This window comes from Protopterus annectens, chromosome 4.part0, assembly GCF_019279795.1.
Source record: "Protopterus annectens isolate FY-2018-M chromosome 4.part0, PAN1.0, whole genome shotgun sequence".
Classification (NCBI taxonomy): Eukaryota; Metazoa; Chordata; order Ceratodontiformes; family Protopteridae; genus Protopterus; species Protopterus annectens.
This window is the reverse complement of record NC_056733.1, coordinates 1,814,636,170-1,814,663,904: the sequence shown is the minus strand read 5'-3', so window position 1 is coordinate 1,814,663,904 and position 27,735 is coordinate 1,814,636,170. Positions and strand designations below refer to the sequence as shown.

The window sequence follows — 27,735 nt, the reverse complement described above, 5'->3', positions numbered from 1 at the left end:
CCCACTGTAATGCGATTCGGCAAATCGGCTTTCGCGAAAGTCCACTTTCAATGTAGTGTACTTTCACGGAAGTGGGCTCAGCCTTCTGTTTGTTGAAGTGTTCTTTCAACAAACAGAAGGAGATCAATACACACACACACACACACACACACACACACACCATCATAACTCTTACCTGTTCATCAGTGTACAGAAAGTTCCTGCTGTAGTTTCAAGCTTCCCTGTCTCTCTCAAATTAATCTTCTAATTGCTTTAAGTGCATTTTGATGTTGCTCTATTTACTTTTAAGTGACTATGAGTAATATTTACAAATTCTCCTTGTTGTTGTATGTCTTTTGCACAGTCTTTTACACAGTCTTTTAGAAGTATGACAGCCCCTCTGACATAAGCAAACCCTCCTCCCTATCAACAACCCCTGATTTTCCCTTACACATGCCTTATCCCTTACAACTGAAAGACCATTTCAGGCAGTTAGTAATATCAGATATTAGAGTTTCATAATTCTTATAGTTTAGAAAATACACCCTAATGAAACATCTGCTTTGTATTAAATCCTCAGTTAGCACAGATGAATAAAGCCCTGACTTGTGAATGAGTTATTTTCTGAGCTATGGATACAGGGTTTGAATCTTTTTCCTTATTGTTCTTTTCAATGTTTAAATTACTTATGGTAATATTTAGCTTACCCCTCATGTCTAATGTTAGTGCAGAGGACTAAAGCTCTGACTTGCTGATGAGTCATTCTATGCCAAGGGTACAGGATTTGTAGCTTTTCCCCATTTTAACTTTTTTTAACTGAGTTAGGGTAACATTTAATGAGTGTCTTTTGAGTGACCTATTGTTGTTGAGTAATAGCCATCCAGGGCTTAAAAGAGGACATTAGTATTACCTCCCCCCAAAAAAAACCTTGGTCAGTCCTTCCTTTCAAATGCAGCAGAGAGTCAAATACGGTGTATCACCAAATGATTGGTGTCATCCAGCTCCCACATCCAAGCCACTCCTACTCTTTAGCAGCCATTCTCTCTTTAAGGGACAGAGAAAATAAAATGATTTAAAGACATCTCAGCTGGAAATATATGATGCATTATTAACTGGCAATTATTCTAAATATGTTGCTAGAATGACAGAAGCCCACTCACAATGGTTGACATTACTGAGAGAAATGGGAAATAAGCCAATTTCTGCAAAAAAAAAGAGTATTTTAAGGTAGAATTTCACAAGTTTTTCTTTAAAGATCTTTTTAAAGAAAAAATATTCAAGAGATCGTGATATCTGATTATGTATTTCACAATACATAGCACATTATTCAAAATGTATCATTATCATCTTTCGGCTGTTCTCTTTAGGGGTCACCACACATCTGTTTCCATTTCTTCCTGTCCTCTGCATCTTGCTGTGTCACACCAACCACCTGCATGTCCTCTCTCACCACATCCATAAACCTTATCTTAGGCCTTCCTCTTTTCCTGTTATCTGGTAGCTTCATCCTTAGCATCTTTTTCCCAATATACTCCGCATCCCTCCTCAGCACATGTCCAAACCAACGTAATCTTGCCTCTCTGGCCTTGTCTCCAAACGTTCCAACCTGGAAAAGTTTTTTTTTTTTTTTTAAAGAAAGGGCATTCCTCTTTAAGAACGCCCTTTGCATCCCGTTTTAGGCGCCTGAACCATATGGCAAGGTGGAGGGAGCACCCTCCCACTTTTACAACTGCAAGACCTGATTCATGCATGCGCCACACGCTACGTAATTTAAAACACAAAAGTGCGCGGGAAAAAAATTATCGCATCATTTCCTGGTAGCCACACTAAGTCAACTCCCACGGGTCGGTAAGCTCCATTTCATTTCATTTCTATATGCAGACTGAGTTGTGCTCCGTTTCATTTCCATATGCAGAGCTGTGCCCCGTTTCATTTCCATATGCAGAGCTGTGCCCCGTTTCATTTAAGCAGGCTGTTTCATTTCATTATCAAGAGCTGTGTCCCGTTTCATTTAAGCAGGCTGTTTCATTATCCTGAGCTGTGCTCCATTTCATTTAATCAGGCTGTTTCATTTAAGAATAAAGAACCCCTCAAAGGGGAAATAAAAGAATAGATATAAGCTCTGAGAGCCTCTGAACTTTATGCACTTTCATTTTAATTATCATTGTCAACTACATGATGCTCTTCTTATTAAGTTAATCCAAACATATCAAAACAAATAAAAGCATAACTATAAAACTGTTAAAAGAATGTTCATACATTTCTACATTTCCTTCTGGAAGTTAGAAAAAAGTGATGCATTTATCATGCTCATTTGCTTGTAAAAATTGACTAATTTGATAATTCTCTGCTGTGGAAAATGAAAAATGCTGGAGATTGAATACAGAGAACTTTGCAGGAAAGTAACTTTCACCGTACATATTCAGACCACAGCACACTGTCATTTAAGTTAGAGTGTTAACTTAAGAGGCTTATTTTTTTTCATTGCTGGTTAACTGCTACTTCAGGGTAGATAGAACACAATTCCAATCTGATCAGCATTTTACAGTATAACATTTTAGCTACTCAACCCGGAGGTGCTCTTTTATATAACACCAGCATTTTGTCACAAGAATAGCTTTAGTATTTGAAAATAGATTGCATTGCTTGTGGACCGCAGTTGTAGCAACAATTCCCCTGTGCCATTTTATTTGGACATAAAAACAATTATGCAATGTACTTCTCAGTCCAAACATGAATTCATTTTCTAACTGTGCTTTAGTAAGCAATTTTATTTAAGGGGTGTGTAAGTTCTGTTTCATTTCTATATGCAGGCGTTTCAATTTAAGCAGGCTGTTTCATTTCATTATGTAGAGCTGTGCTCCGTTTCATTTAAGGCGTGCGTGTGTGTGTGTGTGTGTGTGTGTGTGTGTGTGTGTGTGTGTGTGTGTGTGTGTGTGTGTGTGTGTGTGTGTGAGATGCCCCAGTTACTTATACCTGGGAGTTAGAATTACCCAGGTTCAAAGTCTGAACCTTAGGCACAACAGTCTGCATTCTGTACCCACGCCGTCGCCACCAGTCCAGTTGTGATAGGTCCCCTTAAATTAAAAATTTGTGGTTTTGTGGCAAATCAGTGAGAATGGAATTCACTAAATAATGATAGCCCTTTAAGTTTCAGACTTTCTATTTTTTTTGGAAACACATGACAACACAAAACACTATTCAGCAACTTTCTAAGATAATACAAACAATATTTACAATGTGTTCCTGGTTTGGGGCATTTGCCTCCTCCCCAAATAAAATTTTCTAGTTTTCTTCTGCTATGAAATTGAGAGATTTATCTGAGGCAAGTGGATGGTGCAGTGGTAGTGTTGTTGCCTCAGCACAAGAGTTCCTCTGGTTTCATTCTTGGCTGGGGTGCTTTCTGTGTGGAGTCTGTATGTCCTCCCTGTGTTTGTGTGTGTTCCCTCTGGGTGGTCTGGTTTCCTCCCATATTACAAAGACTCGTATCTGGAGCATTTCTCCCTGCACCTCCACTGAAAATTGGCTTTTTTCCAAGTGTACTTTCCTGTTAAATAAATTAAAAATTTTGCTGAGGGCTTCAGGAGAAGAGAAGTTTAGTGCTGCTTATTCCAAGTCTGTTTGCATTGATAGTAGCCTTGCTTTTGATGCAGAAGGCTGGGGTTCCACTCCCACAGTATGCAGGTGGATCGTTGATACTGTACTGTGTTGTACTTTAAAGGGAGTGGATGCTGCAGTCCTATGAATGTCCTCCTTTGGACAAATTACCTAGTAACTATGAACCTGTTATCAGTTTGTCATCCATTCCCTATTGCAATATTACTAGCTTATCATTTTTTCATGCAACATAGGCAATTTATTCTTCAAGGGCAACAGGCACTTTATTTGTAGATGAAGCAATGAAATATAAAGTTGTTTGCTAGCAGCAACCTCTTCATTAGAGATCCCTTTAATGTGGAATTATTTAGATGACTGACTTCTGCAGACATTTTGCATATTTACTGATATTGGTACATTGTAATGACAGAAGTTTAAGTGGCCTTTCATGGTTGAAATTTTCTAAAATGGGTAGTTCTGTCATTGGTTTATACATTTTCAAATGTACAAATAAAAACTACAAATTTAAAACAGTCTAACAACTGGTGCTGTATGATACAAGGAATACAATTTAATATAATCAGGAAGGTGAATCAAAGAATGCATACATGTATGCATGACCCTAAAACTGTATTTGAAAACAGCCCAGAGGAAAGTGTGAAAGGCTCAAAATCATGGGCAAAGTTTAAGCTTTACTTTTGTTACCAAAGCAATGGATGAAGGTAAAACAGTTCACACTACATTACCTTGACCTGGCCAAGCCTTTTCACACAATCCCCTACTCAGGTGGAGTACAAAAGATGAATAATATAGGAGTAAACACTTGCATCACTAGCTGGATTGCCAACTGGCTCACAGGATGCAGGAGATCAAAATAGGGGAAGAGACCAGTCGCCAATGGCGTCCCCCAGGGTTCGGTGCTGAGACTTTTTCTATTTGGCATATACATCTCAAAAGTAAAAGGAAATACCAAAGGGCTTTGGCCAGCTAAGTTTGAGATGACTGCAAGGTAGGAGCAGTTATTGAATCCTCAAATGACTTAACCATCATGCAGAAAGGTTTGTCCCAAACAATAACTGGTGTCAAAATCATGACAATGCCCTCTGAGAACTAACTCGATTGTTTGGCATCTGGGAACTTGTGTGTACAGTGACCTAACTTTTTACCAACATGTGCCCAGTGTCATAAGAAAGCCTTTCTATATTGCACAGCTTATAAACAAATTGTGACTAGAGCTATAGATGTTGTTGTCCCACTTTACAAAGCTCTCATTAGGTCAATCATTTTGTATAATGCCCACTTTGGCATGTATCTGTCCAGTCCCATGCAACAATTGGAATACCTTCAGAGATACGTTACTTAAAAGGATACAAGTCCTAAACAGTAGGTCTTGCATGGACCACATCAAAGATTTATTGCTATAGTCAGTATACTGCAGAATGCTTAGAGGTGACGTGTCTGGCATACAAGGCATCCTTCAACCTAATACAGATGGACCTACTGAACATCAACAAGTCAAATGGCATCAGAAATACTCAGTCCAGGTATCTAAACTGTATGTTGTGGAGAGATGGATATATATCAGAGGTCACCACTGTTCCAGAGCACTATACAAGTAAAACAAAGCTCATCCCTGCCCATATTCAAATGCAACTTGGATCTAAGGGTGGGTAATAGAAAATGTACTCCAGATTGCCCCTCATGCCACTAATGGATAGAGGCAGTTCCTAAATGCTGCATCCCTTATATGGGTCTCCTCAAATTATCTATGGCATGATCACAGTTGTTCTCACGAGGGCTAATATGCAATTATCAGCCATGGGCTAGGTAAGACCAATCAGAAAATGTTAATTCAAGCACCAAAAGGGAACTGGCTAAGCGTAAAAATTCCTCCAAGTGAATCCATGTTGTGGTAGTAAATAGTTATAAAAAATTGCCCATTTTAGATCACTAAGTGCCCCTCTCACCCCCCCCCCAGTCTTCAACAGCTTCCGGCGCCTGACGCAACAGGTGTTTGTGACCTGTTTTCGTCTTCTGTGTCTGTGCGACCAATGGTTTACATCTTCGTCTTTCGCGCCTACTGGGAATTTGAATTCCAGAGGATGTTTGGACTGCAGATGAATGTAGAAGTGAGAGGTAGTTGTGTGCACTCGTGTGTTTAAGTGATGTGTGTGTCGAGCTAAGAATAAGCATTTTTCCTTTATTATGATTAAGAAAGCAGAATTGTGCAGAGAACAGTCATGATCATTAGCAGAACTTAATCTGTTCTCTTATAAATATGTTTTGAATGAGCCAAAGAAGCAAAAGTATTTCCTACTTAAAACAAAAGTCATCTTATTAATGTTTAATAGAAGATTACATTATTTCTGCTTAAAACATGTTATTTTCATGTCCATCTTTGTTGGCTTAAGACTGCATTGAAAACTAAGACAAAAAAGACTTGCATGTGCCATTAACAGTGGTGGATTACAGCCAGAATTCATACAGAAACGTTGATTCATCTGTGGCTATCTATACACTCTCTTTTGTTGCATGTTGGAATGTGTAAAATGGAAATAGTTGTTGTTTTACAATCACGTAAATGCGTGCGTGTGTTTAAGTGATGTGTGTGTCGAGCTAAGAATAAGCATTTTTCCTTTATTATGATTAAGAAAGCAGAATTGTGCAGAGAACAGTCATGATCATTAGCAGAACTTAATCTGTTCTCTTATAAATATGTTTTGAATGAGACAAAGCCAAAAGACTTGCATGTGCTATTAACAGTGATGGATTACAGCCAGAATTCATACAGAAACGTTGATTCATCTGTGCTAAAAACTTGTTAATTACTTGATGTAATAGTTGCTACAAATATTCCTTGTGTTTTTTTTTTCATTTTATGGATTTTATGTATAATTGATAGATAGCCTGAAGAAATTACAGAATGCATAATGCTAACCAGTTTAGTTACTAAAATGATGTTATTAGAGATTTGGACTCAACCTTTGAAAGATGAGTTAGAATTTCCTTTGGAGAAATGGTGTTTTTTTTATTTGAACAATATAAAGACTTTGGAGGTTGGAATTATATTTAATGTTTTCCCCTCTCTACAGCATGATGATAGGTTGGTGGTTGATTAAAAATATATTTCTAATGTCACAAATACTATGCAAAGTTAAAGTAATAATGATAAAATAATAAAATAAAAAGCAAAGTAATGAACATTGATTATTCATTAAACTGGGGTTTATTTAAGTACTGATGCCTAAGCACTAATACAAGACAATAACTGAATACATTTAATAATATATGAACATTGATTATTCATTAAATTGGGGTTTATTTAAGTACTGATGCCTAAGCACTAATACAAGACAATAACTGAATACATTTAATAATATATGAACATTGATTATTCATTAAATTGGGGTTTATTTAAGTACTGATGCCTAAGCACTAATACAAGACAATAACTGAATACATTTAATAATATAAAAGATTTATTTTGATGGTGCTATATATCTCAATGGAAAAAGTTTAAACCTGTTTTGTAAAATATTTAAAGACATAGAGAGGGACATGTCTTAGTAAAGGAGCAGAAGATTGCTGAACAGACTTTGATCAGGAAAAGAAATAAAAAAGGAGGAAAGAATGCCAGTAGAGAAACTGAGTGTGTCCACAAAAAGAGAGTGATGAGCATAGGTCTAAATCTTCAGATTTGCAAATGAACACTAGGTGCAAAGGCTCTTGAAAAGTAAGCACATCGGGACAAAAAGCTCGGAACTTCTAATTAGCATAAAATTCAAGTATGAATTAGCACATAACTCTTACTACTTTAGGTAAGAATATGGAATATTGCTCAGAAACACACATTTTAAAAACTGAGAATGACAAAAATAAGGCACAGACTAAAAGCCATTGCAAAAATGTGCCTCAAAAAAGTCATTCATTTTTGTTTCTGAGAAAGGGAGATGTAAAATGTAGGTCCCCTTTCTTTAATTTATTGGTGCCACCAACATGTTGGACATGTAGTCTGATTTCCTGCTTATTATATGTGATGGGGACAATCTGGAAAAAATCATGTGAATGGATAAATCAAGCCTGAAAATAAGTGCATACCTCCAAAATATGTACATTGTGTGATGGGCTAAATCATGAAAACAATATGTATATCCAAAATAGATACAGTGAGAGGTCTGGTGAAGCAGGAATTTAAAGTGAGATTAAGAGAGTCAGTATGCAGCTGGTAGAATATATATCACTGACATAAACAAGCACGAGTCACACAAGATCAGTGCTGTGAATTTGTACTCTTATGCCATCGAATTGTGAAAGGAAATGTGGTGTGCCATCTCTTCTACAGAAAATATGGACTATGCCTTCAAATGTGTAAAAACTGTGATGTGTATCTTTAAAATTCAAGTGATAATTTAGTTAGGCAGTTAAACACATTAGATAGGCTAATGAAAAACTAAGGGTCTATTGGCTGTGTATTAAGGCTGAAAGCCTGGAACAAGAATCCAAAAGGGAGGGCCACTGTGGCATTGATCAGGGGCTCTGCCTGCAGCCTCACGGTTCTTGGAGTTGGATGGTTCATTTGGAGAGTACTGTGGATGTGGCATGAAGGAAGATCAAGCAAATATTTTTGAAGAGCTGGAATATGGCTTAGCTGAGGCCTGCAAATGTGAAATGAAAAAATCAAGGGTATTTACTGGAAGGACAGAGAAACAAAGCACATGTGGAATTACTCATGAAAACCAAGAACTTTACATATAAGGTATTGGATAAATCGTTGAAATAGTTTTGAAATTAACTGCACAAAACCATGATAGATGTTTTCATGTTATCCCTTAAACAAACATGTTTTACTTATACCTGCCAGTGTGTTTTAAGACTTGACAGTGGACTTAAAGGACAAATATACCCTTTTGCTGAATCAAGTAGAAATACTAAAAGAAAAGCAGGTGGATATGGAAGACAGAGCCTATACAAAGAATACTTGAATAACTGGGGTACCAGAAACAGTCAAAGGCCTGGACTGTGTGCCCTTTTTTACAAGATAAATTACCAAGTTGGACTTTGTTGCATGCAAGGTGAATCAAAACAGAGTGGTCTTACAGATTGTATGCCCTGACTGAAGCTAGGAATATAAAGGAATGAAGGTAAATTGGTGAGAACTGAAACATATAAACTGAAAGACTAAATTTGGTTCCTGTTATGAAAGCAAAAAATAGATATAAAGTGGGAGATAAGTATACCTCTCAACTGTTCAGATTTTCATAGAATGTCTAGATATTTGCCTCATATTTTTGGTCTTTTACTCATAAAATTGGTGTTTTTTCTGACAAATCACTGAGGATTAAAGTCACTAAATAATGACATACATTTGAGTTTCAGACTTCATACCCTTCAAAAACATATGCCAACACAAATCTTGTTGTTCTAGCAACTTTCTAAGTTTATAAGAGGAATATTTAAAATCTATGTTTTGGGGCCTTTGCACCCCCCCCCCCCATTATTGTAGACTTTGTCCATATTTCTTGCCCTAAGGTTGAGTGGTATGGAGATAAGAGAACACAGTTTGCAATGACCATGAGGGACTATATAATGAGGAACCTTATATGACAGTTCTTCTACCCAGCTGTATTTTGAGTGTTTTTGTAAATTACTTTTAAGATATTTACAGAGTGAAGTAGTTCAAGCCATAATGGACTGCAAGCCTTAGGTATAGCTGATCTTCTTCTTTCGGCTTTTCCCAGTTAGGGGTCGCCACAGCAGATCACCTGTCTGCTCATGATTGGCAGTGGAGTTTTACAGTGTCGAGTTGCCAGCCCAGCACCCAACCTTCCACAGAAGGCACACACACATGCACTTAGGGACAATTTAGAGTGTCCAATCCACCTGCAGCATGTCTTTGGGATGTGGGAGGAAACTGGAGCACCCAGAGGAAACCCACGCGACCACAGGGAGGACATGCAGACTCCGCACAGATGGCACCCCAGCCGAGGATCGAACCGGAGAACCTCTTGCTGTGAGGCAACAATGCTAACCTGCACCATATAGCTGATATAGAATAAAATTAGAATGCTGGAAGTGATGAGGAGGGGACTGTGAGGCTCAACTGTGGTACAGAATGAGTTAAAACACTTCAGAAGATCACTGCAGGGAGAAGACTTGGAAGCTTTAACAGTTTGTATAAAACAAAAATAAAAATCAGTGAATAGTCTGGCTAAGAATACAGTATGAAAAGATGAAAATAAACAGCTGTACCTAAAAGGAACTTTGCTTTCTTTTATTAAGATGTCAGGAGGAACAAAAATGTTATATAATGATTGCTGATCAAGAAAGGATAGATAAATAAATAAATACTTTTGACTAATGTTTGCTTTCTGAAGTGAAAACTACTTTGCCTTGGATGTGTGGAGGAGAAGCTTATGAATATTGACAGGATAAACTGTGGGATACAGAATGCCTCACTGTCAGGCATGGGTGGATGGGTTAGGGAGCTTGCTTATCACCCGTTGGGTTAAAAAGTGGGAGATTAAATTCATATGGAGCATAACTGCTCAAGAAAGGACATATGGAATATATAAATTAAACTAAAATACATTGTTAATGATTTACTGCATAAGGATTTCACACATGAATGAATTTTTTTTTAAGAAATAGCTGAGGTGACCTAAAAGGTAGGCATGACCCCTAGTTCATAAATTCACTATATAGCACCAAGCAGTCTATTAGACCTTACTAATACTGCTTTATTACGCCCTGGAATATATTCACTGTCACCTGTATAACTGTCTAATCTTATTTAAAAACAGTTTTTGAAATAGAATATTTCACTTGTACTCTTAACCCATTCCACAATCTGGAGATCATTTGTGTAATATAATGATGTATTTTAACAGTTTTATTACTACTGGATTAAACACAAGGCCCCTCTGTCTCTTAATCCAGATTACAGTGGAATTATCATTGACCCTAATTCTTCCCTTAATACCAAATTGTGGACCACATTAAATGCTTAACAAAACTTACTCCTAATATACCTAAATAATACTATGCACAACTTTAGATGTTTAGATATCTGTCAGTATATGGTAGTTCTTTAATGGTGTTAATCCTGTTTGCATAACATCTTTGTATTTTTTCCAGAATTTTGATTTCACTCAAAATAACAGAGCAAATACAGAGATTATATTCTAATTGATCCTAGTATAGTTGTATACAATCATTTAAGAACAGAAGGATTTATAGACTCAAGAGTACTGAAAATAAATCTAATTTTTGCAAAGCTTTTGACTTTACTTCCATTATATGATATTTAAATGACAGTGCGTTTTCTATTATCATACAAAGATCCTTTACTTGCTTCACAGTTTCACATTGATTATTCCCTAATAAACTGCGGTGGTGGTGCTGCAGTAGCGTTGTTGCCTCACAGTAAGACGTTGTCCTGTTCGATTCTCAGCTAGAGCGTCTTCTGTGTGGAGACATGCGTGAATGGGCGTACCTTCGTTGAAGGTTGTGCATCAGGGCTGGCAACTCGGCACGTAAAAATATACTGCTAATCATTAGCGGACCAGAGTTCCGCTGTGGCGACCCCTAACCGGGAAAAGCTGAAAGACACAACAACAACTATTTTATATTTAGTATGTGTCCCAAATACCATCAATTTACACCTTAAGAAATTAAAATTCACTCCCATCTTCTCAACCCATTCTATTATTGTATGTAGGCAGAAGGCCCAAGGAAACAAACTGCTGCAAATAAAATCCAAAAGGACTTTAATCCAGAAACTTTTTGAAATAAAAACTTGTTTAAAACTGTGAGAGATAAGTGCTTTCATTCACAAAAACACACAAACTTCATCAGGTAAACATTTCTGGAAGTACACACAAATTTCTAGCTTTTGTGTTCAATCACATGGCCTCCAAGCTTCCAAGAAATGAAACATCGCCTTAAAGGAGCCACTATATATATATATATATATATATATATATATATATATATATATATATATATATATATATATATATATATAGTTACCTATTTTTGCATATATGTATGGTTACCTATCAAAACATCTACTCTTCATAACATCTAAACTCAAAACATCAAGTCCATAACATCTAAACTTCAAAACATCTAAAACTCATAACATCAAATCTCAAAACATTGAAAACTACAAAGCAACTATAAATAACATCCCACAGAGTTTTTACTATGTTTATGCAGGGGGGCAAGCCGCCTGTACCTCCACCCCCCCCCGTAAATTAAATATACTAACTCCAAGGTCGCACTAGAGTGGGGGGAAAAGTTAATTTCCTAACCCCACTGTAGTGCGACCTTGGAGTTGGTATATTTAATTTCTGGGGTGTGGGGGGGTGAAGCCCCCCACTTGGGGGTGCAGCGGGGCTTGCCCCCCTGCATAAACATAGCAAATAGTGTGTGGGATGTTATTTATAGTTGCTTTGTAGTTTTCAATGTTTTGAGATTCAATGTTATGAGTTTTAGATGTTTTGAAGTTTAGATGTTATGGTCTTGATGTTTTGAATTTAGATGTTATGAAGAGTAGATGTTTTGATAGGTAACCATATATATATATATGCAAAAATATGTAAAATATAAACTCTGTATTTAGGGCTCATCTTTCCAGTGCTTTTAACTTAAGCAAACATGCTACTGAAACATGTTCATTGAGTCCAGGCCAATTATCGACATTCAAACGCAGCTGCCAATATAATTCACATTTTCTAGTAATAAGGTCCATGGACTTTCATTACTGTTAAGAGGCATTTGTTCCAAAATACAAAATTTAAACGTGTGGTGTGGGTAACATTTTATGTGTTTGGTGAAGGCATTAGTATCTTTTTTCATTCTGATTTCATATAAATGTTTTTAATATTCTGTTCCTCAATTTCCTCTCTGCTTTTCTTATGTAAAAACAGGGGTAGAACATACATAATGCACAATATACCACCTTTGTTGTACAACAAGTGAATCTGTTTCTTATAGCAGCCACCTGGTTGTTCAAAGCAATTTCATGTCGCACCAGACTATCAGGGCAGTAGAGGCAACAACCAGACTTCGTCATCCCAATAAATTCAGAATTTTGCTTATGTTGGTGTTTGGATCAACTGTGTTCTAATATTGTTTTCGAATTCCTGCCCCTTTTGAACACTATTCATGGACCCAGCCCCACATAATCACAAATGGTATTCTCTTGTAGGAGAAGACACCAATTATTTTCCAGAATTGATTTTACGGAGAGAACAACAGTAAAATAGGTTGTAATAAAAAACCTTCAGGAATCAGTCTGGGACCACATGGCTTGTTCTCTATTTTTCAATTACTTACTAATTCAGTTAGGTACATAATCATTTACTTTTAACCTATTTAATTGGAATAATCTGTTTATATGAGAGAGTATCTTAGAAAAACTGTAGAGGCAAACCATGTGTGTAAAGGGGGTACACATCAAAAGTACATTTTTATGAAGACTTTTATATATATATATATATATATATATATATATATATATATATATATTTACATGTGTGTGTGTGTGTGTATTTCAATATTGTAAGAACTCAAGATGCACACACATCTGCTTACATCAGCATAATTGCATGACCACTTGCAGACATACACACACACACACACACACACACACACACACACACGGGTCTACTTTGTTTCATTGAATCTTATTTCACTGAACTTCATTTCACCTCGACCACATCACTGAAAACACAAATAACTGAAAACTCATTTCACTGAATCTCATTTCACTGAACTGCAGTTAGTATATATGGCACTGCGTAGAGTACTGTAAGGCAAGTAAAAGGAATATGCCCTTTTTGCCACTGTAGTGCAATCCTGGAGTTAGTATATATAGTTAGGGAGGGTGTGGGGGGCACAGCCTCCACATTGGGTGGTGTGTGGGGCGTACCCCCCACTTATTTTGAGTACATATTGTCTTCCGGAAAGAGTTAGTCATTGGTGTTGTAACTATGCATGTCTATTATTTAAAATGTATTGTTTCGAAGTTTTTGGTAAAATACAATATAAAAAAAACAAGGTGGGGACTATGCCACCCACACCTCACAATACCCCCAACTATATATACTAACTCCAGGATTGCACTACAGTGGGGAAAAGGGCATATACCTTTTACTTGCCTTACAGTACTCTACACAGTGCCATGTATACTAAGTTCAATTCGGTCAAATGAGATTCAGTGAAATGATTTTTCAGTAATTTGAGTTTTCAGCGATGTGGTCAGGATGAAATGAAATTCAGTGAAATGAGTTTCAATGAAACAAAGTAGACACCACACAAACGCGCACACACATGCACACACATGCACACACACGCACACACACGCACACACACGCACACACTCACACTCACACACACACACACACACACACACACACACACACACGTGCACTATCTCACAATCTGCATATAATATGTTTTACTGGGGTAGTTTTAGTAGTATAGCAAGGCCCTTGGCTTACTGCTTAAAATGTCTAATAATAGCTACTAGCCAACTACATAGGAAAGCAGATTATATAGAAATAAATAGAATTTGTGGGGACAGTACAAGCGGAATAATTTTCAAAAGGAGTGACATTCAAGGGAAGGCAGAAACTGAGCAATTTATGTAATGGACTGAATAACAGTTCTTAAATTTGGGCATCGGGCTGGCACCTCAGCATCGTAAAAATTTACTGCCAATCATTAGCGGACCGGAGTTCCGCTGTGGCGACCCCTAACCAGGAAAAGCCAAAAGAAGAAGAAGACTAAATAACAGTTCCTATAAAAAAGAAAACATTTATTTAATGTATAACATAATGTAAACAAACAATGTTACTATGGTTTGTTTTCTTTTTGGTTAACATAGTTGTGCCTATGTCTTAGTGATAATTTAATAAAGAGTTTTAAAAAATACAAAAGAAGGTTGTATGCATAGTTCTTATCTGCTAATAATGTCAAATGTTTCCCCTCATATGGATTGTGGTAATGCTAAAAGGAATTTTAATATTTATAGAATGGCTTATGTATTAATGACTGTGCATGTAATCCATAGGAAACTGTACATAGTAATGCTTAAATGTATCATTTGTAAATCATTCACTTTTATTTATTTGCTTGCATTAGAAATAGGCTTGACATTGGGTCTAATGGTTTTTGCAAGAGTTAAGTTTCCCTGACTTTTTATTAATCATATGAAATGTAACTTAAAAAAGTACAATGAATCAAAAACTATAAATAAAAACACTCATGCCACTCCCAGCCCCTTATTCAAATATTCTGACTACTTGGTCACACAACAGTGAAGAAAAGTGAAAATTCTCTTAATACCTTACTTAAACTGTATGGCACTGTATGGCAATCTCATATAGAGAGTGAGGCAGTAAGATCTCAACAACTAATATAAAGCTGAGTTTTTAAGACTGCAACAATTAAACCCCTACCCCAAATAGATAGATGGATAGATAGAAAGATATACATTGCTAAGTGTAGAAGGTATAATGATCCATAAGAGGTGTGAGTAAATCCTACTCCCTGAATATTTTAAAAATAAAATTGAATTATGACTACTCAGGACTCTCGTTAGCATTGATAACTCTGTGAGCTTTATTTTAATGTCTAAAAAGCTAGACATATTACAAGCAATACAAATAAGACATGAACCTATTAGAAAATACACAACAATGCAAAACTACAAAAATAAAACCTTTAAAGAAATTATAAAAGTACTCATAAGTTATGGGATTCCAAAATATTTCATAAGAGAGGTGCTTCTTAACCCCCTTTTAAAGCTAAACTAAAATGTGCACCAACAAAGCTGCCACCCATGGTTCAAGGGCCCAAAAGGAAAAGGGCCCAAGTCTAGATTCAATGAGCCTTAACCCAAGAACTGCCACCTACTCCACATCAGCCAACCAAAGGCTCAAAGAAAGGTGGCAGAATACCAAAACATCCTATACATAAGAGTGACACTGATAATGCAAGGCTTTAAGCACCATTACAAACACATGAAATGTGATCCTTTGCCAGTTATTTTATGGTGAGAAGGTAAGAAGGATGTTGTAGACATATCATCTGCCTGTGTTTCATTTATGTATAGACATATAAATAGTAAGATTCAACATGATAATTACTTTGGTTCACAGGCAAACGGTCTGCAGACTATTATGTGTCTAGCCAATAACCAGACAAACCCTGCATCTTGTGCCTGTTTGTTAAATACCTTAACCAATAAGCCAACCCCCAACCCCATCTGCATGTCTTAAGTGTGCTGGTAGTTAACGTACTGTGAAGTAATGCTGAAAACCTGAGTATGAACACTATTACTACTTGCTTGAATGTTTTGTGACCCTGAGCAAGTCAACCCAGTAAACTAGAACTGTGGACGTAAAACAATCAAATAATAAGTAGCAAAATAAATAAAAATACAATAATAACAGCCACCGCAACAGAAATCTCTGCAAGTAGCCAGAGTACTTAATATAACTACTGCTGGCCAGAACAGCCAGCATTTAATGACTTTATATACAAATATGAATTGTTCCATTGCCACAGCTGTCATCTATGACATTTATAGGATTTTAATCTACTTTTTGCAAATTGTATTCCTTTATTTATTTACTTAAACAATTGTTCTTGTCTATTCAGAGGACATTCTATTTTTGTTTGACATATAAACTTTTTTGTGAGCATTATTAATTGTTGAACAGATGCCTTTCTGTATTTTAAACTATTCCTGCTCATTGTAAATCCTGCCTTAGGAAACATCTGAGGATGTGTTTTTATCTTAGCAGTGTCTCAAATAATTGCCAGTAACAGACATTTTCCAGTGTAAGAGAATCTCATTATGATTTACTGAAAAACAATCTACCCTTTCTCACTTTCCTGACCGAGATTATGAAGGTCGAAGACTTCCAAGATGGCTGCACATTGATCAACAGCTTAACTTCAGCTTCCCAGTATGAAAGCAGAAAATAAGAAAAAGGAGTGCCACTGAAACTATCATATGGGTAAAATTCAGTTACTGACTAGTAAGTACACTGCCTGGATGCTAACAAAGAGAACTCTGGAGAACATGAAAGAAAATCAACCAGAAAAAGGTGTAGAGAAAATACTGGCTGTGAAGGATCATGCAGCAGTTCTGAAAAAAAAAAAACAGTTCAAGCTTCCACTTTGGTTCAAGACATGGCTTCCAGTAATGTAGTGGAAAAAATAAATCAAATGTGTTCAGAGGTGATTAAAAGAAATAAAACATTGAGGGAATATATCAACTCAAATAACAAAAGGCTGGAAAAAAATAGAAGCTTTAATTATCTATTCAGATGAGCTGATAAAACTGCAAAATTCAGAGGCTGAAATGAAGAAAAGGATGGCTGAATGTGGAGTTTCTCAAGAAGAGCTGTTTCAAAAACAGTAGAATTAGAAGTCAGGGTACTCTGAGAAAACATGAGATTTGTTGTTGTACCAGAGGAACTGGATTGAACACACATTATTAATTTTACAAAAACACAAATAAGTAACTACACTGTTGTTGCACAGCAGAATTTGTTAATTCACACTAAGAGTATGCTCCAAACTTGGCCATTGGAAAACAGCCAAGACCTACATTGATAAATATTCAATCATACCAGCAGAAAGAGTTGATCCTAACAAAACTGTGGCAGAAGGGAAATTAATTAAAAATTGTAGACAGCAGAATGTTTCATGAACATTATTACTCACTGTATACCATGCCGAAGAGAAGTAAATTTATCCCATCAATCTGGGAATGTCGAGAGGCAGATGTGAGAATCAAGCTGCTGTATCCAGCTGTCTTCAGAGTATTTTTTTACCTTGAAAATCAAAGAAATTTGTAATGCAGAATGAGCTAAGGAGGAAATAAAAAGTTCATCCAACAAAAAGTGAGCCACCAGACAGAATGGGACTCTGCTTCTCATTCATCCAGCAATAAAGCTCATTGAGAGATTTTGCCAGTCAAACCTTTTTCAATGTTGCAAAGGAAAATTCTTGAGAGACAGAAAAAAGTACAGCAGTTGGCTATAAGACTCAGTAGTATCTAGGACTTGAACTGGAGTCTAGTGTAGGGATATGAAGATGATCAGGAAGGAGAGCAGCAACACTGAAATTAGTGAATAAATGTGAGATTAAAAAGCATCAATCACATTTGTGAAATATGAATTTGCAAATAAAAGTGACTGAGAAAAGTTTGGACATTTATGTACTTTGTTAAATCTGTGGGTGGATAATAAGGCATATACCACACATTATGTCTTTAATGTATTTAATGTTTGGAAAGACACAAAAGGGAAAAAAAGAAGTAATTGTATGCAGACCAATCTTTGTTCTTAGGTTCATAGGTGTTTGCTAGGCTAATGACCACAAGGGCATTTTTACGCCTAATCATGCATCCCTACATTTCTGACAAGTTCTGATACCCTTGATAAGTGTAAGCAGGGGTTGGGAGATGAAACATTTACAAGCAGAAGCCTGGTAGATGAACAATTTTTATATTGCCTGTGAATTATTAGTATCCTTATTAGTATCCATATAAAGAATTTCATGACATAAATTGCATGTTATATTGTAAATCAGCTTTGTATAGTGTGCAGTCAGGGGTATTTTAATGTGGAGTGCAGTCTTTCAATAACTGTTGCATGCAGTAAAGATATTACAGCAAAAAGCACCTTTTTAGATGTAAGAAATATAGGTTTTAGAGTATAACAAAAAAAGAAAGGCTGAACATCAGGAGGTTTAAGTTAATATAACGCTGTGATCTTGGGCTGCTGTGGTAAGGGAGGAGTGTAAAAGTGCACTGATATTGTTATATGTATTGTGTTTTGCAAGGGTAGATATCTAGATTAGTGTTCTTGGTATATGCTATAAACATTTTTAGGTTTGAAAAATAAGACAAAATTATGAAAGCCATGAAAAATGGAAAGCTTATTACATCTGTAAAGATAGCTTGTTTTCCATTAGCAAATGTTTTCAGTGAGACAAGAACTATGTAGGCAGTTAGCCACAGGAATTTTGTACATTGTGTTCTGAAATTTACAAAGATTCCTTCATGTTTCTACAAGTTGTTAGTTGTTTTTTTCTCATTGATGACTACTTTTACATGGAGACAAGGTGTCAATAGGTGCAAGCGATTAATCTAAGGGAAAGGCACAATTTTAAGGTACAACAACAAGCAGTTCAGTGAAGAATAAAGTTTTAAATCATTGGAAGAGAATAAGAGATAGTAGCCTCCCAGCAACCTTAGTACTTTAATGCATTTAATAGAACAGTGCTTTCTTTAGTTTTATTTAAAGGTAGTCAGTGCATTTTTTTGTAGTCCTAAAAGTTAATATTGTCTGAAAGCATATAGACTATTTTTCACATTTGAGATGGGTACAGAGTTAGGAAATAAACAAACACCAATCAGTGTAAATGGGATTACAGGCTGTAATGTGCACTTTTATATGGGTGGTCTTAATTTTAGATTAGATTATTCTTGTGGGTGCAGCTGTTGATTTGGGATAATTGTTCCTATCTGGTGGGTTAAATGTCATTTGTTGAAAATGTGCTTACTTTTGTGTGTTTGTCTAAGTTAATTTGGGGGTGGGGGTCTTCTGAAAAAAAAATATATATATATATTTGTTTGTTTGAGGGCTATCATTACAGTAAAAAGTCTTGAGAAATGTGATCTAATTCCAAATGGAGATGAGAAGAAACAACTGTATAAAAGATCAGCCTGACTTTCAGCACAGTGACTTAAGCAACAGAAAGTAGAGAGGGTTGTCACCAAACTTAGGGAGCCTATGACAAGGAACATAACCAGAGTTCCTTTAGGGTATTAGAGATGTTTCAAAAATGTTAAGAACATTTGTATAAGGCAGAAGAATGTGGAAACCAAGAACAAGCACAAATGGAAGTATTTATGGAATGCTTAACTTAGCCAAGATTAGAGGGAGATGAGGCTCAACAACTATTAGTTACAGTAGGAGAAGATAAGATAAAAATGGTAATGTATAATCAGTCTGCATGGAATTCTCCAGAAACAGATGGCATTCCTGTGGAAACATGAAAGTTAAGATGGAAGAAAGTAACAATGATCTGGAAGATTTTAAAAGTAGTTTAAAAGGAGGAGAAGCACCTGCATCTTGTAAGAAAGCTGCTGTGGCTGTAGTACCCAAAGAGGGTAAAGGCCCATCATAACCAGCCTCATATAGAGCCATTTTAATTTTAAACCATTATTATAAAGTGTTTATCCCTATACTAGCTAAACAAATGACAAAGGTATTGCCAAAATTGATAGATATGGATCAATGTGGTTTTGTGGAGGGGAGGCAAACATTTGACAACATTAATAGAACAATGATGATACAAAGGGAAGCAGAATATAAGAAAATACCACAGTTGGTGGATCTTCATGCAGAGAAAACACTCAGTAGAATAAGCTGGAATTTTATGAGTAGGGCAATGGAAGTATTTGAATTCTCTGATACAATAAAAAGGTTAATTAGGAGGATGTATAAAGAATCATTGGCAAGAATTAAAGTGGGAGGCTTCCTCTCCAAAACGTTGTGCTTATCCAGAGGAACCAGGTAGAAGTGGTCTCTTTCCCCATTCTTATTCACTTCATATTTAGAGCCACTGGCAAAGAAAATAAGGTACTCAGAAAAGGATATAATTGGTATGTCATCAAAAAAGTTTGGCTTTATTTGCAGATGATATAATTTTGTACTTGATAAATCCAGAAAATGGTATTTCAGCTTGTGGACCATTTTGAGACAGTTTCAGGTCTTTTCAGTATATAAAATTAATGAAGGTGAAACAAAAGGCATAGTCATAAATTATGAACCCACCCATGACTTGTTTCAGCAATACCCATATTAATTGGGCCATGATAAGATGAATTATTTAGGAGTATTGTTTTTTTTTTAAAGGGTTACTGTTATGGCAGCTAAGGATATGTGAGAAGAGACTAAACAAAATATACTACAAAATCTGAAAAACTGGAAGCTCTCATTTATGGATATAGATGTTAAGATACAAGGATGGAAAATGCTTTTAGTCTCTCTAGTTTTATATGTAGGTCAGGCATATTTTTTATCAACCAGAGGAAAAGCTGTGGACAATAATTACTAAAGATTTGAAGGAATTTATCTGGGAAGGAAATAAAGCAAGAGTTAGATGGGATAAGTTGATCCACCCAATAGAACAAGGTGGTTTTGAATTACATGATTTGAAGGGATACTTTATAGCTACATAGTTAAGGCTCATATACAAAACGCAAGCAGACGTTTATAATTCAAAATGGAAAGTGATGATAATGAAGCAGAGAAAAGTTCATGAAATAAGTACAGAATGGGATTTTGGATGCCGATCCTTAAGGAGAATAAACACCATACAGAATATTATACTCATAAAGTTATAGAAAGTATTATAACAATGGCATAGTGGTGCAGAGGTAGTGTTGTCGCCTCACAGCAAGAGGTTCTTTAGTTCGATTCACAGCTGAGGTGCCTTCTGTGTGGAGTCTGCATGTCCTCCCTGCAGTCATGTGTGTTTCCATCGGGTGCTCCGGTTTCCTTCCACATTACAAAGACATGCAGCTGGAGTGTTTTTTCCCCAGGCCTCCATTGAAAATTGGATTGTTTCAAGTCGGACTTTCCCAGTAAACAAATGATAAATAAATAAATAAAAACTAAGCCAACATGGGTTCATAGGTAGGTACTAGGCTATCGGCCCAAGGGCCTATGCAAGCCTAGCCAACAAGGTTCCCTGACTTAGGCCACACAAGAAAGTTATTTTCCTGTGCCACTGACGAGCAGAGACACAGAAGTGATCCCCGGGGTGTATTTCCTATTTCCCATCCACTCATCAAGATTTTTCTTGAAGAGTGCTAATGAAGAACTTTGCTCGACATAGATGGGTAGCCTGTTCCAGAGTATGGGAAGTCTCTGAGATAGGAATCTATCCCTCCAGCATGTCCTGTTTATTGTGGTGACAAGGTTTAGGTCCTTAGAGTGTGTAGCTCAGAAGGATTGGGATTTCTTTAGGTGTAGTATGTCCAACAGCTCTGGGTTTGACATAGCTTTATATGTTAGGCAGAGATCACCTCTGAGTAGGCGATACAAGAATGAAAAGGGGGATTTTGCCAGTAGGGATGACTGTAGGTATGGGTACAGTAAATAGGCAAGAGGTGGCTGGAATTTACTTTAAAAAACTGCAAATTAGCCAAGGTATTGGGAGCAAATAACCAGAGATGAAAAGGCAACAGACTGGGATGAGGCAAAGAAGAAGACGTTTTGAATGTAGGTAAGAGACTGCCTTCTTAGCAGGGACTGATATCAGAGAATAGACTAAGGGAAAGAGATAGGGATGTCCTAAGTGAAAGTTCTACTCTGATATAGTTTTCAGTCAAATCTACAACAGAAGCTGCTGTTAAAAAGGAGGTAATTAGTAGGGCATATAAAATATTGCATGATAACTATAAGACTCAATCAGAAGATGTGAGAAAAGATTGGGAAGAGAGATTGGAAAAGCAATTTACAAGTATGCATCAAAGTCCAGAAGGGTTAGGATTTTTGCTTAGAAGTGCTTGAATATGTATTCTTATTCCCCGAGCAGATTTCATAACATTTTTCCTCTGGTGAACAGCAATGTTAGTGGCATGATGTGAAAGATAGAGATAACTAGAAATATGTTTTGGGGAATGTAATAAACTGGCAGATTTAAAGAAATCCTGCAGAGTGCTCTGTCAGAAATATTTGTGGAACAAATGACTAACTAAGGAAATGATTCTTTTGAGGTGGAATATAGGATCTGAATTGCCTAGACATACACGAAGGCCTTATTAGGTTTAATTCTACTGGCTTCCAAAATACAATTACAATTAATTACTGTATGTAATTAATGTATGTGTGTCTGTATATTAAGTGATATTTTAATAAAGATGTTTAAAAAGATTATGAAGGCCAACCCAGTACAATGCATACAACTGTACTTAAAGATATATTATAAACCGAGACCAGCAGAAAAGAAAAAAATGCCTTTCAAAATAACAAAGCAATCAATCAGATGAAATAAACAGTTAATACAAATATGTAAAACAATAGTAAGTAGCATTAATTTACATGTGAACACACAAAACATACTTGGGGAACTATTACAACAAAAGATGGTAAAAAGGGCAAGCAAAATTTGGAACACTTTTAAATGTTTAGCACAGCTGAAAGTGGTCAGATAGGCATAAAATTCAAGGGTGTATATCACTTTGTCGAACAAACTATTTATCAAATACCTCTTTATTGAACTTTATTTATTGAAATGTAAGCCAATGAGCACTTGTTTTAGTGAATTTTTTTCCCAAGGAAAATAAAATAGTCAGCCAACCTAGAGAACATCACAAAAACTATAAAATTTAAAACTTACTCCACCCCCAACTCCGAAATCGCACTACAGTGGGGAAAAGGGCAAACTCCCAATGATGGTTAAATAGTTTTTCTCCCTGTGAAAAAGTTTGCTAAAATGAGTGTTCGATGAACTAAAGTTCAATGAATAAAGTTCGACAAAGAGGTATTTGATAAACAGTGTGCTCGACAAAGTGATAGGGACACAAAATTCAACTACAGCTAATTTTACTTCAGACATGTACATCTTCCAGATATTAAGGGCTCCATTACCACCTCTATACATGAAGAAGACAAACATTTTGAAATTTGATATGCCCCACATTAAGTAGAATTAGTAATGCCACTTGGAAGGCTTTACTTTTTACAAAAGTACCCCAGTGTTATTGAAACACATGGAGATGTGGAATGAGATCAAGATCAGGATAAGTGAGCTTAAGTTGATAATAGATTAAACAGTACTGCTGCATGCATTGATAAATATACAAAATAGCTCCAAAAAATACCAAGGTCCTGAAAATAACAGAAATGCATTGATTTTTTTTAACAATGGCTGTCTTAAGGCTAGACAAAGCACTGCACCACTAGAAACTAACAAAGACTACAGTGGCACCATAAATAAAAAAAAAATGTGTGCATATGTATATGTGTGTGTGTGTGTGTGTGTGTGTGTATATATATATATATTCTCATATTTGTAGGCTGACAGCTATTAAATTGTCTGTAGATTGTGTGAATGCATGTGTGATACCGAAGAAAGGCCTTGTAACCTTTTAAGTGCCCTGTAAACTCCTTGGATGGAAGCAGTTGTCTGTGGGGTCTCTATGGGAGCCAGCTGCCACACATGAGCAGGGATAGAGGTAATTAGAGGGGCAAATGGGCTAAACAAAAGACATTACAAATGCTGCAGGAGATAGTATAAGTTTATTAGCGTTTTCATCACAGTTATCATGAGACTTCATCAGAAAAAATCAGTAATCAATTACATAGTTACAGGTTTACTAAGCTATTTATAGTAGCATGTAAGATTAATAATGTATAATTAAAATGATGCTCACATAAGGCTAAATGGCACTGCACTGCATGTTTTACAGCTGTTAGGTTAAAAATGTAAAACGTGTCAACATTTTGTGAAAAAATAGCACAGTGCAGTTAAATGCAATGATTTAAATTCAGGTTTCTACAGGTTACTGAATCTGGCTTCTGTTATTGTGATAGTTGATATTAGATATGTCTGTGAACTCATATTAGCAGTATATTTGTCACAAAGAAATCAATATTCATGTTACAAGAATGCTCAAATAATCTATACAGTTATTTATAAAGATAGGAAAATGTATCTGTACACAAAAAATAATATCTGCAACTAACAGATTTACGAAAAGCACCATTAGGTGTGTATTATTTCTTAAGTACAAAGTTTATTCACTGCTGTTTACCATATAAGTTGTTGAAAGATGTATTGTTGTCAGAGTTATGGAAACATAAGCATTACCTTTGGCTCGGTTCTTGCGGTAGAAAACAAAAAAGGCTGTGATGATAAGGACGAGTATCAGAATGGTGACTCCAACTCCGGCACCAATAGCTGTGCTGTCACTTGGATTATCTTGAACTAATGGTAACATAAAAAGATGGGTCAGTAACTTCTGATTAGTGGATATACAGTTATCTTGTCTAGGTACTAAAGTCATTCTTTATTTTATTATTATTTTTTTTAGATGAAATGCCATAACTGCATTAAAATAAGTATTCAACTGTAGAATTCCAAAAATATAAGGAAATAAAGATGCACATTATAATTACAAATTAATCAATTTCCTACAAAAAATATGTTACTAGAATTCTTACCACAATTTAATAATGAAAAGTATTCTAAAATTGGTGTTTATGATTTTGGAAATTTCAGTACCATCTAAAATGTGCAGTTGTTTCATGAATCTTGCAATTTGAGATACAGAACAGAAATGACAGTTTGTCACATGGAGAACACTGCCATGGAAAACATCTCTTTATCTCCAAGTTAACAAATCTGTCAGAGCTAATTATATTTGTTGCAGGGGTACTGGCGGAATTTTCTTTTGCTTATGGAGCCTGGAGTCTTTTCTCCCAAGAAAAAAAAACATTTTTTTAATGACTGAATGAACCTCTGACTGCATTGCTTTATTGAAAAGTGTTCAGTGTTGGGAACTTTTACACACAGAGAGGAAGCCAATCTACTTTATCGTCACCTTCCAGTAAAATATTCCAATTTACTTTACACAAATATACACTAGTCCTGGCTCCTGCAAAGCCAGACTAATGACTGTATGAACTGAGAAAATGACAAGGGGCAAGTTACTTTCATCCTGAAACAACCAAACACTGCCACCCAGCAGCTATATCTGCACTTGACTATGTATACCTCAGAGATATGATTGAAATAAAATAATAGCCAGAGTAATATATTCCATCTTTGTTTCACACAACTAGCAGCTTCAGTAAAGAATAACAACATGCTTTATATTGATCATATAAGTCCTGCAAAGCCACCTCAAAATAATGAGTGAATGATAGCATCAACAGACACCCCCTATACTCTGCAAATATTGCTACATCATTGTCTGTGTACACTTCAGATATCCAACTGAGGGAAAACAGAAAATAAAATAAGAGTTATAATGTATTTCAGCTTTCTTTCACACAAACATACAGTTCCTGGCCAGCAGTAGTAAAGTACTCCTTCAAAGCCATCGGTTGCCTGTAGAATTGAAAAAAAAAATACCTCATGCTGCTGCAGTCTACTGTTGCTCATAGGTTCATAGGTAGGTACTAGGCTATTGGCCCTAGGGCCTATAAAAGCCTAGCCAAAGGTACCCTGGCTTTTGCCACCCAAGAAAATTATTTTCCTGTGCCACTGTCGAGCAGAGCCACAGAAGTGATCCCTGGGGTGAATTTTCTATCTCCCATCCAATCATCAAGATTTTTCTTGAACAGTGCTAATGAGGAGCTTTATTTGATATAGATAGGTAGTTTGTTCCAGAGTATGGGAAGTCTCTAGGACAGGAATCTATCCCTCCAGCATGTTCTGTTTATTGTGGTGACGAGGTTTAGGTCCCTAGAGCGTGTAGCTCGTAGGGATTTCTTTAAGTTGAGCATGTCTAAAAGTTCTGGGTTTGACACAGCTTTGTGTGTTAGGCAGAGATCGCCTCTGAGTAGGCGATATGCAACGGAGTAAAGCTGCAGTTTTTTGAGACGGTCTGCATAGGGCATCTCTTTGAGGCCGGTAATCCTCTTTGTGAGGTATTTCTGTGGCCTTTCCAGTTGCTGTAGATGGTTTGTGAGGTACATACCAAAAGGAGCATTGTACTCTATAATGGGTCTAATGAGTGACGAGTAGAGGAGAACAATGACCTCTTTTTTCCTGGATGAGAAACCTTTTGTGATGAGGTGTGCCAAATAGAAGGATTTCCTGACTACTGTGGTGATGTAATTATCAAAGGATAGACTACTGTCATTTATACTGTGAGTCTGAAACCACCCATTTTACCATTTAATATTCACAGGCTTTCTGTTCCTTGCCATCCCGATGCAGCTGTTTCATTTCAGGCAACATAGTGCCTTTATTTATTTGCTTTTTAAAGTAAAGGAATGCAGTGGTAGTGTTTTTACTGTAATAAATGAATAAAGTAGCCCAGCCAACTAACTCCCTGCTTACAGTGTCACTGGTCTGTGCTGTATATGCCCAATTGTTAGATATCTGAGTATACAGAGATTAATACTTTTGGTGGTAGTAGATTTTTTTTATTAGTCCTAAAAAATAAATACTTGCATTGTTAATGATTATGTTCAGTATTTAATCTAAATAAAATGACTCTGCAGTGCTGAACTGAACATAAAACATTGCTATGTAAAATGATTTAATTTCAGTATACTAAGTGGTTGAGTATAGGTTCCCTGGAGCTATGGGCCCTGGTTGGTTGTACGAATCATCCCTATGTTAATCTCAACTCAGAAGACGTGCGTTTTAAATATGCAGTATTTTTAAAACTGGCCCTGCATTAATGTTTCTAAGGGAAATTATGATCTATTTGCATTGTATGTTTTGAAATCACACTATCTAACTATTGCCAATCTCATGACATTGAAACAGTGACAATTTGATTATATGAGTACCTAGCTAACACCTTATCTTAGATTTGTTTGAAGGAGCTCATGTATCTAAAACATCTATTCTTTAAATGCATGTAGCACTTCATTTCCTTTAATTCCTTGCCCTTTCTCCGTATATCATATGTCTTCTTGAATGCCTCTGCCCCACCTATTCTGATATGTTTATTGTATTTATTTATTTTATATTATTATTATTACTATTGAGATTATTATTATTTGAATCTGTTAAGCACAAATGTCCCTTTTTAGGTGTGGCCTTGGAGCACTGTCTAGTTAAGTAACTTGCTCAGAGTTACAGTTTCCAAGTGGAAGTTGATAGAATAAAATCCTGGCCAGCAAGCTGAAACTCATTAGCAGCTCATACAGTTAACCCTCCAAGTTAAATGTCATTCATGGTCCATAATCCTGTCTGTGATGAAGCAATTTCAGAGGTCCAGAGAATAGTTCTCCCTCTGTTATTCTTGTTCAGGATGACCCCCATTATCTTATCTTTGGAATTCTCATCTACACAAATATCATGTTCCCCTGTCTCTTCTAGTCTGCAGTATCTAATTATTTTTTCTTTCACTCCATGCAGCTTTCTGGTGGCATTCTT

General features: G+C 36.2%; 1 protein-coding gene across 1 annotated transcript in view; it reads right to left on the bottom strand.

Moving 5' to 3' along the window:
* The window catches only part of LOC122800031, a 559,475-nt gene that overhangs the window by 178,655 nt on the left and 353,085 nt on the right, over positions 1-27,735 (bottom strand). The window contains exon 3 of the mRNA XM_044069507.1: positions 24,487-24,603. Within this exon, the coding sequence (XP_043925442.1) occupies positions 24,487-24,603 (117 nt within the window). The remainder of the gene's footprint in view (positions 1-24,486; positions 24,604-27,735) is intronic.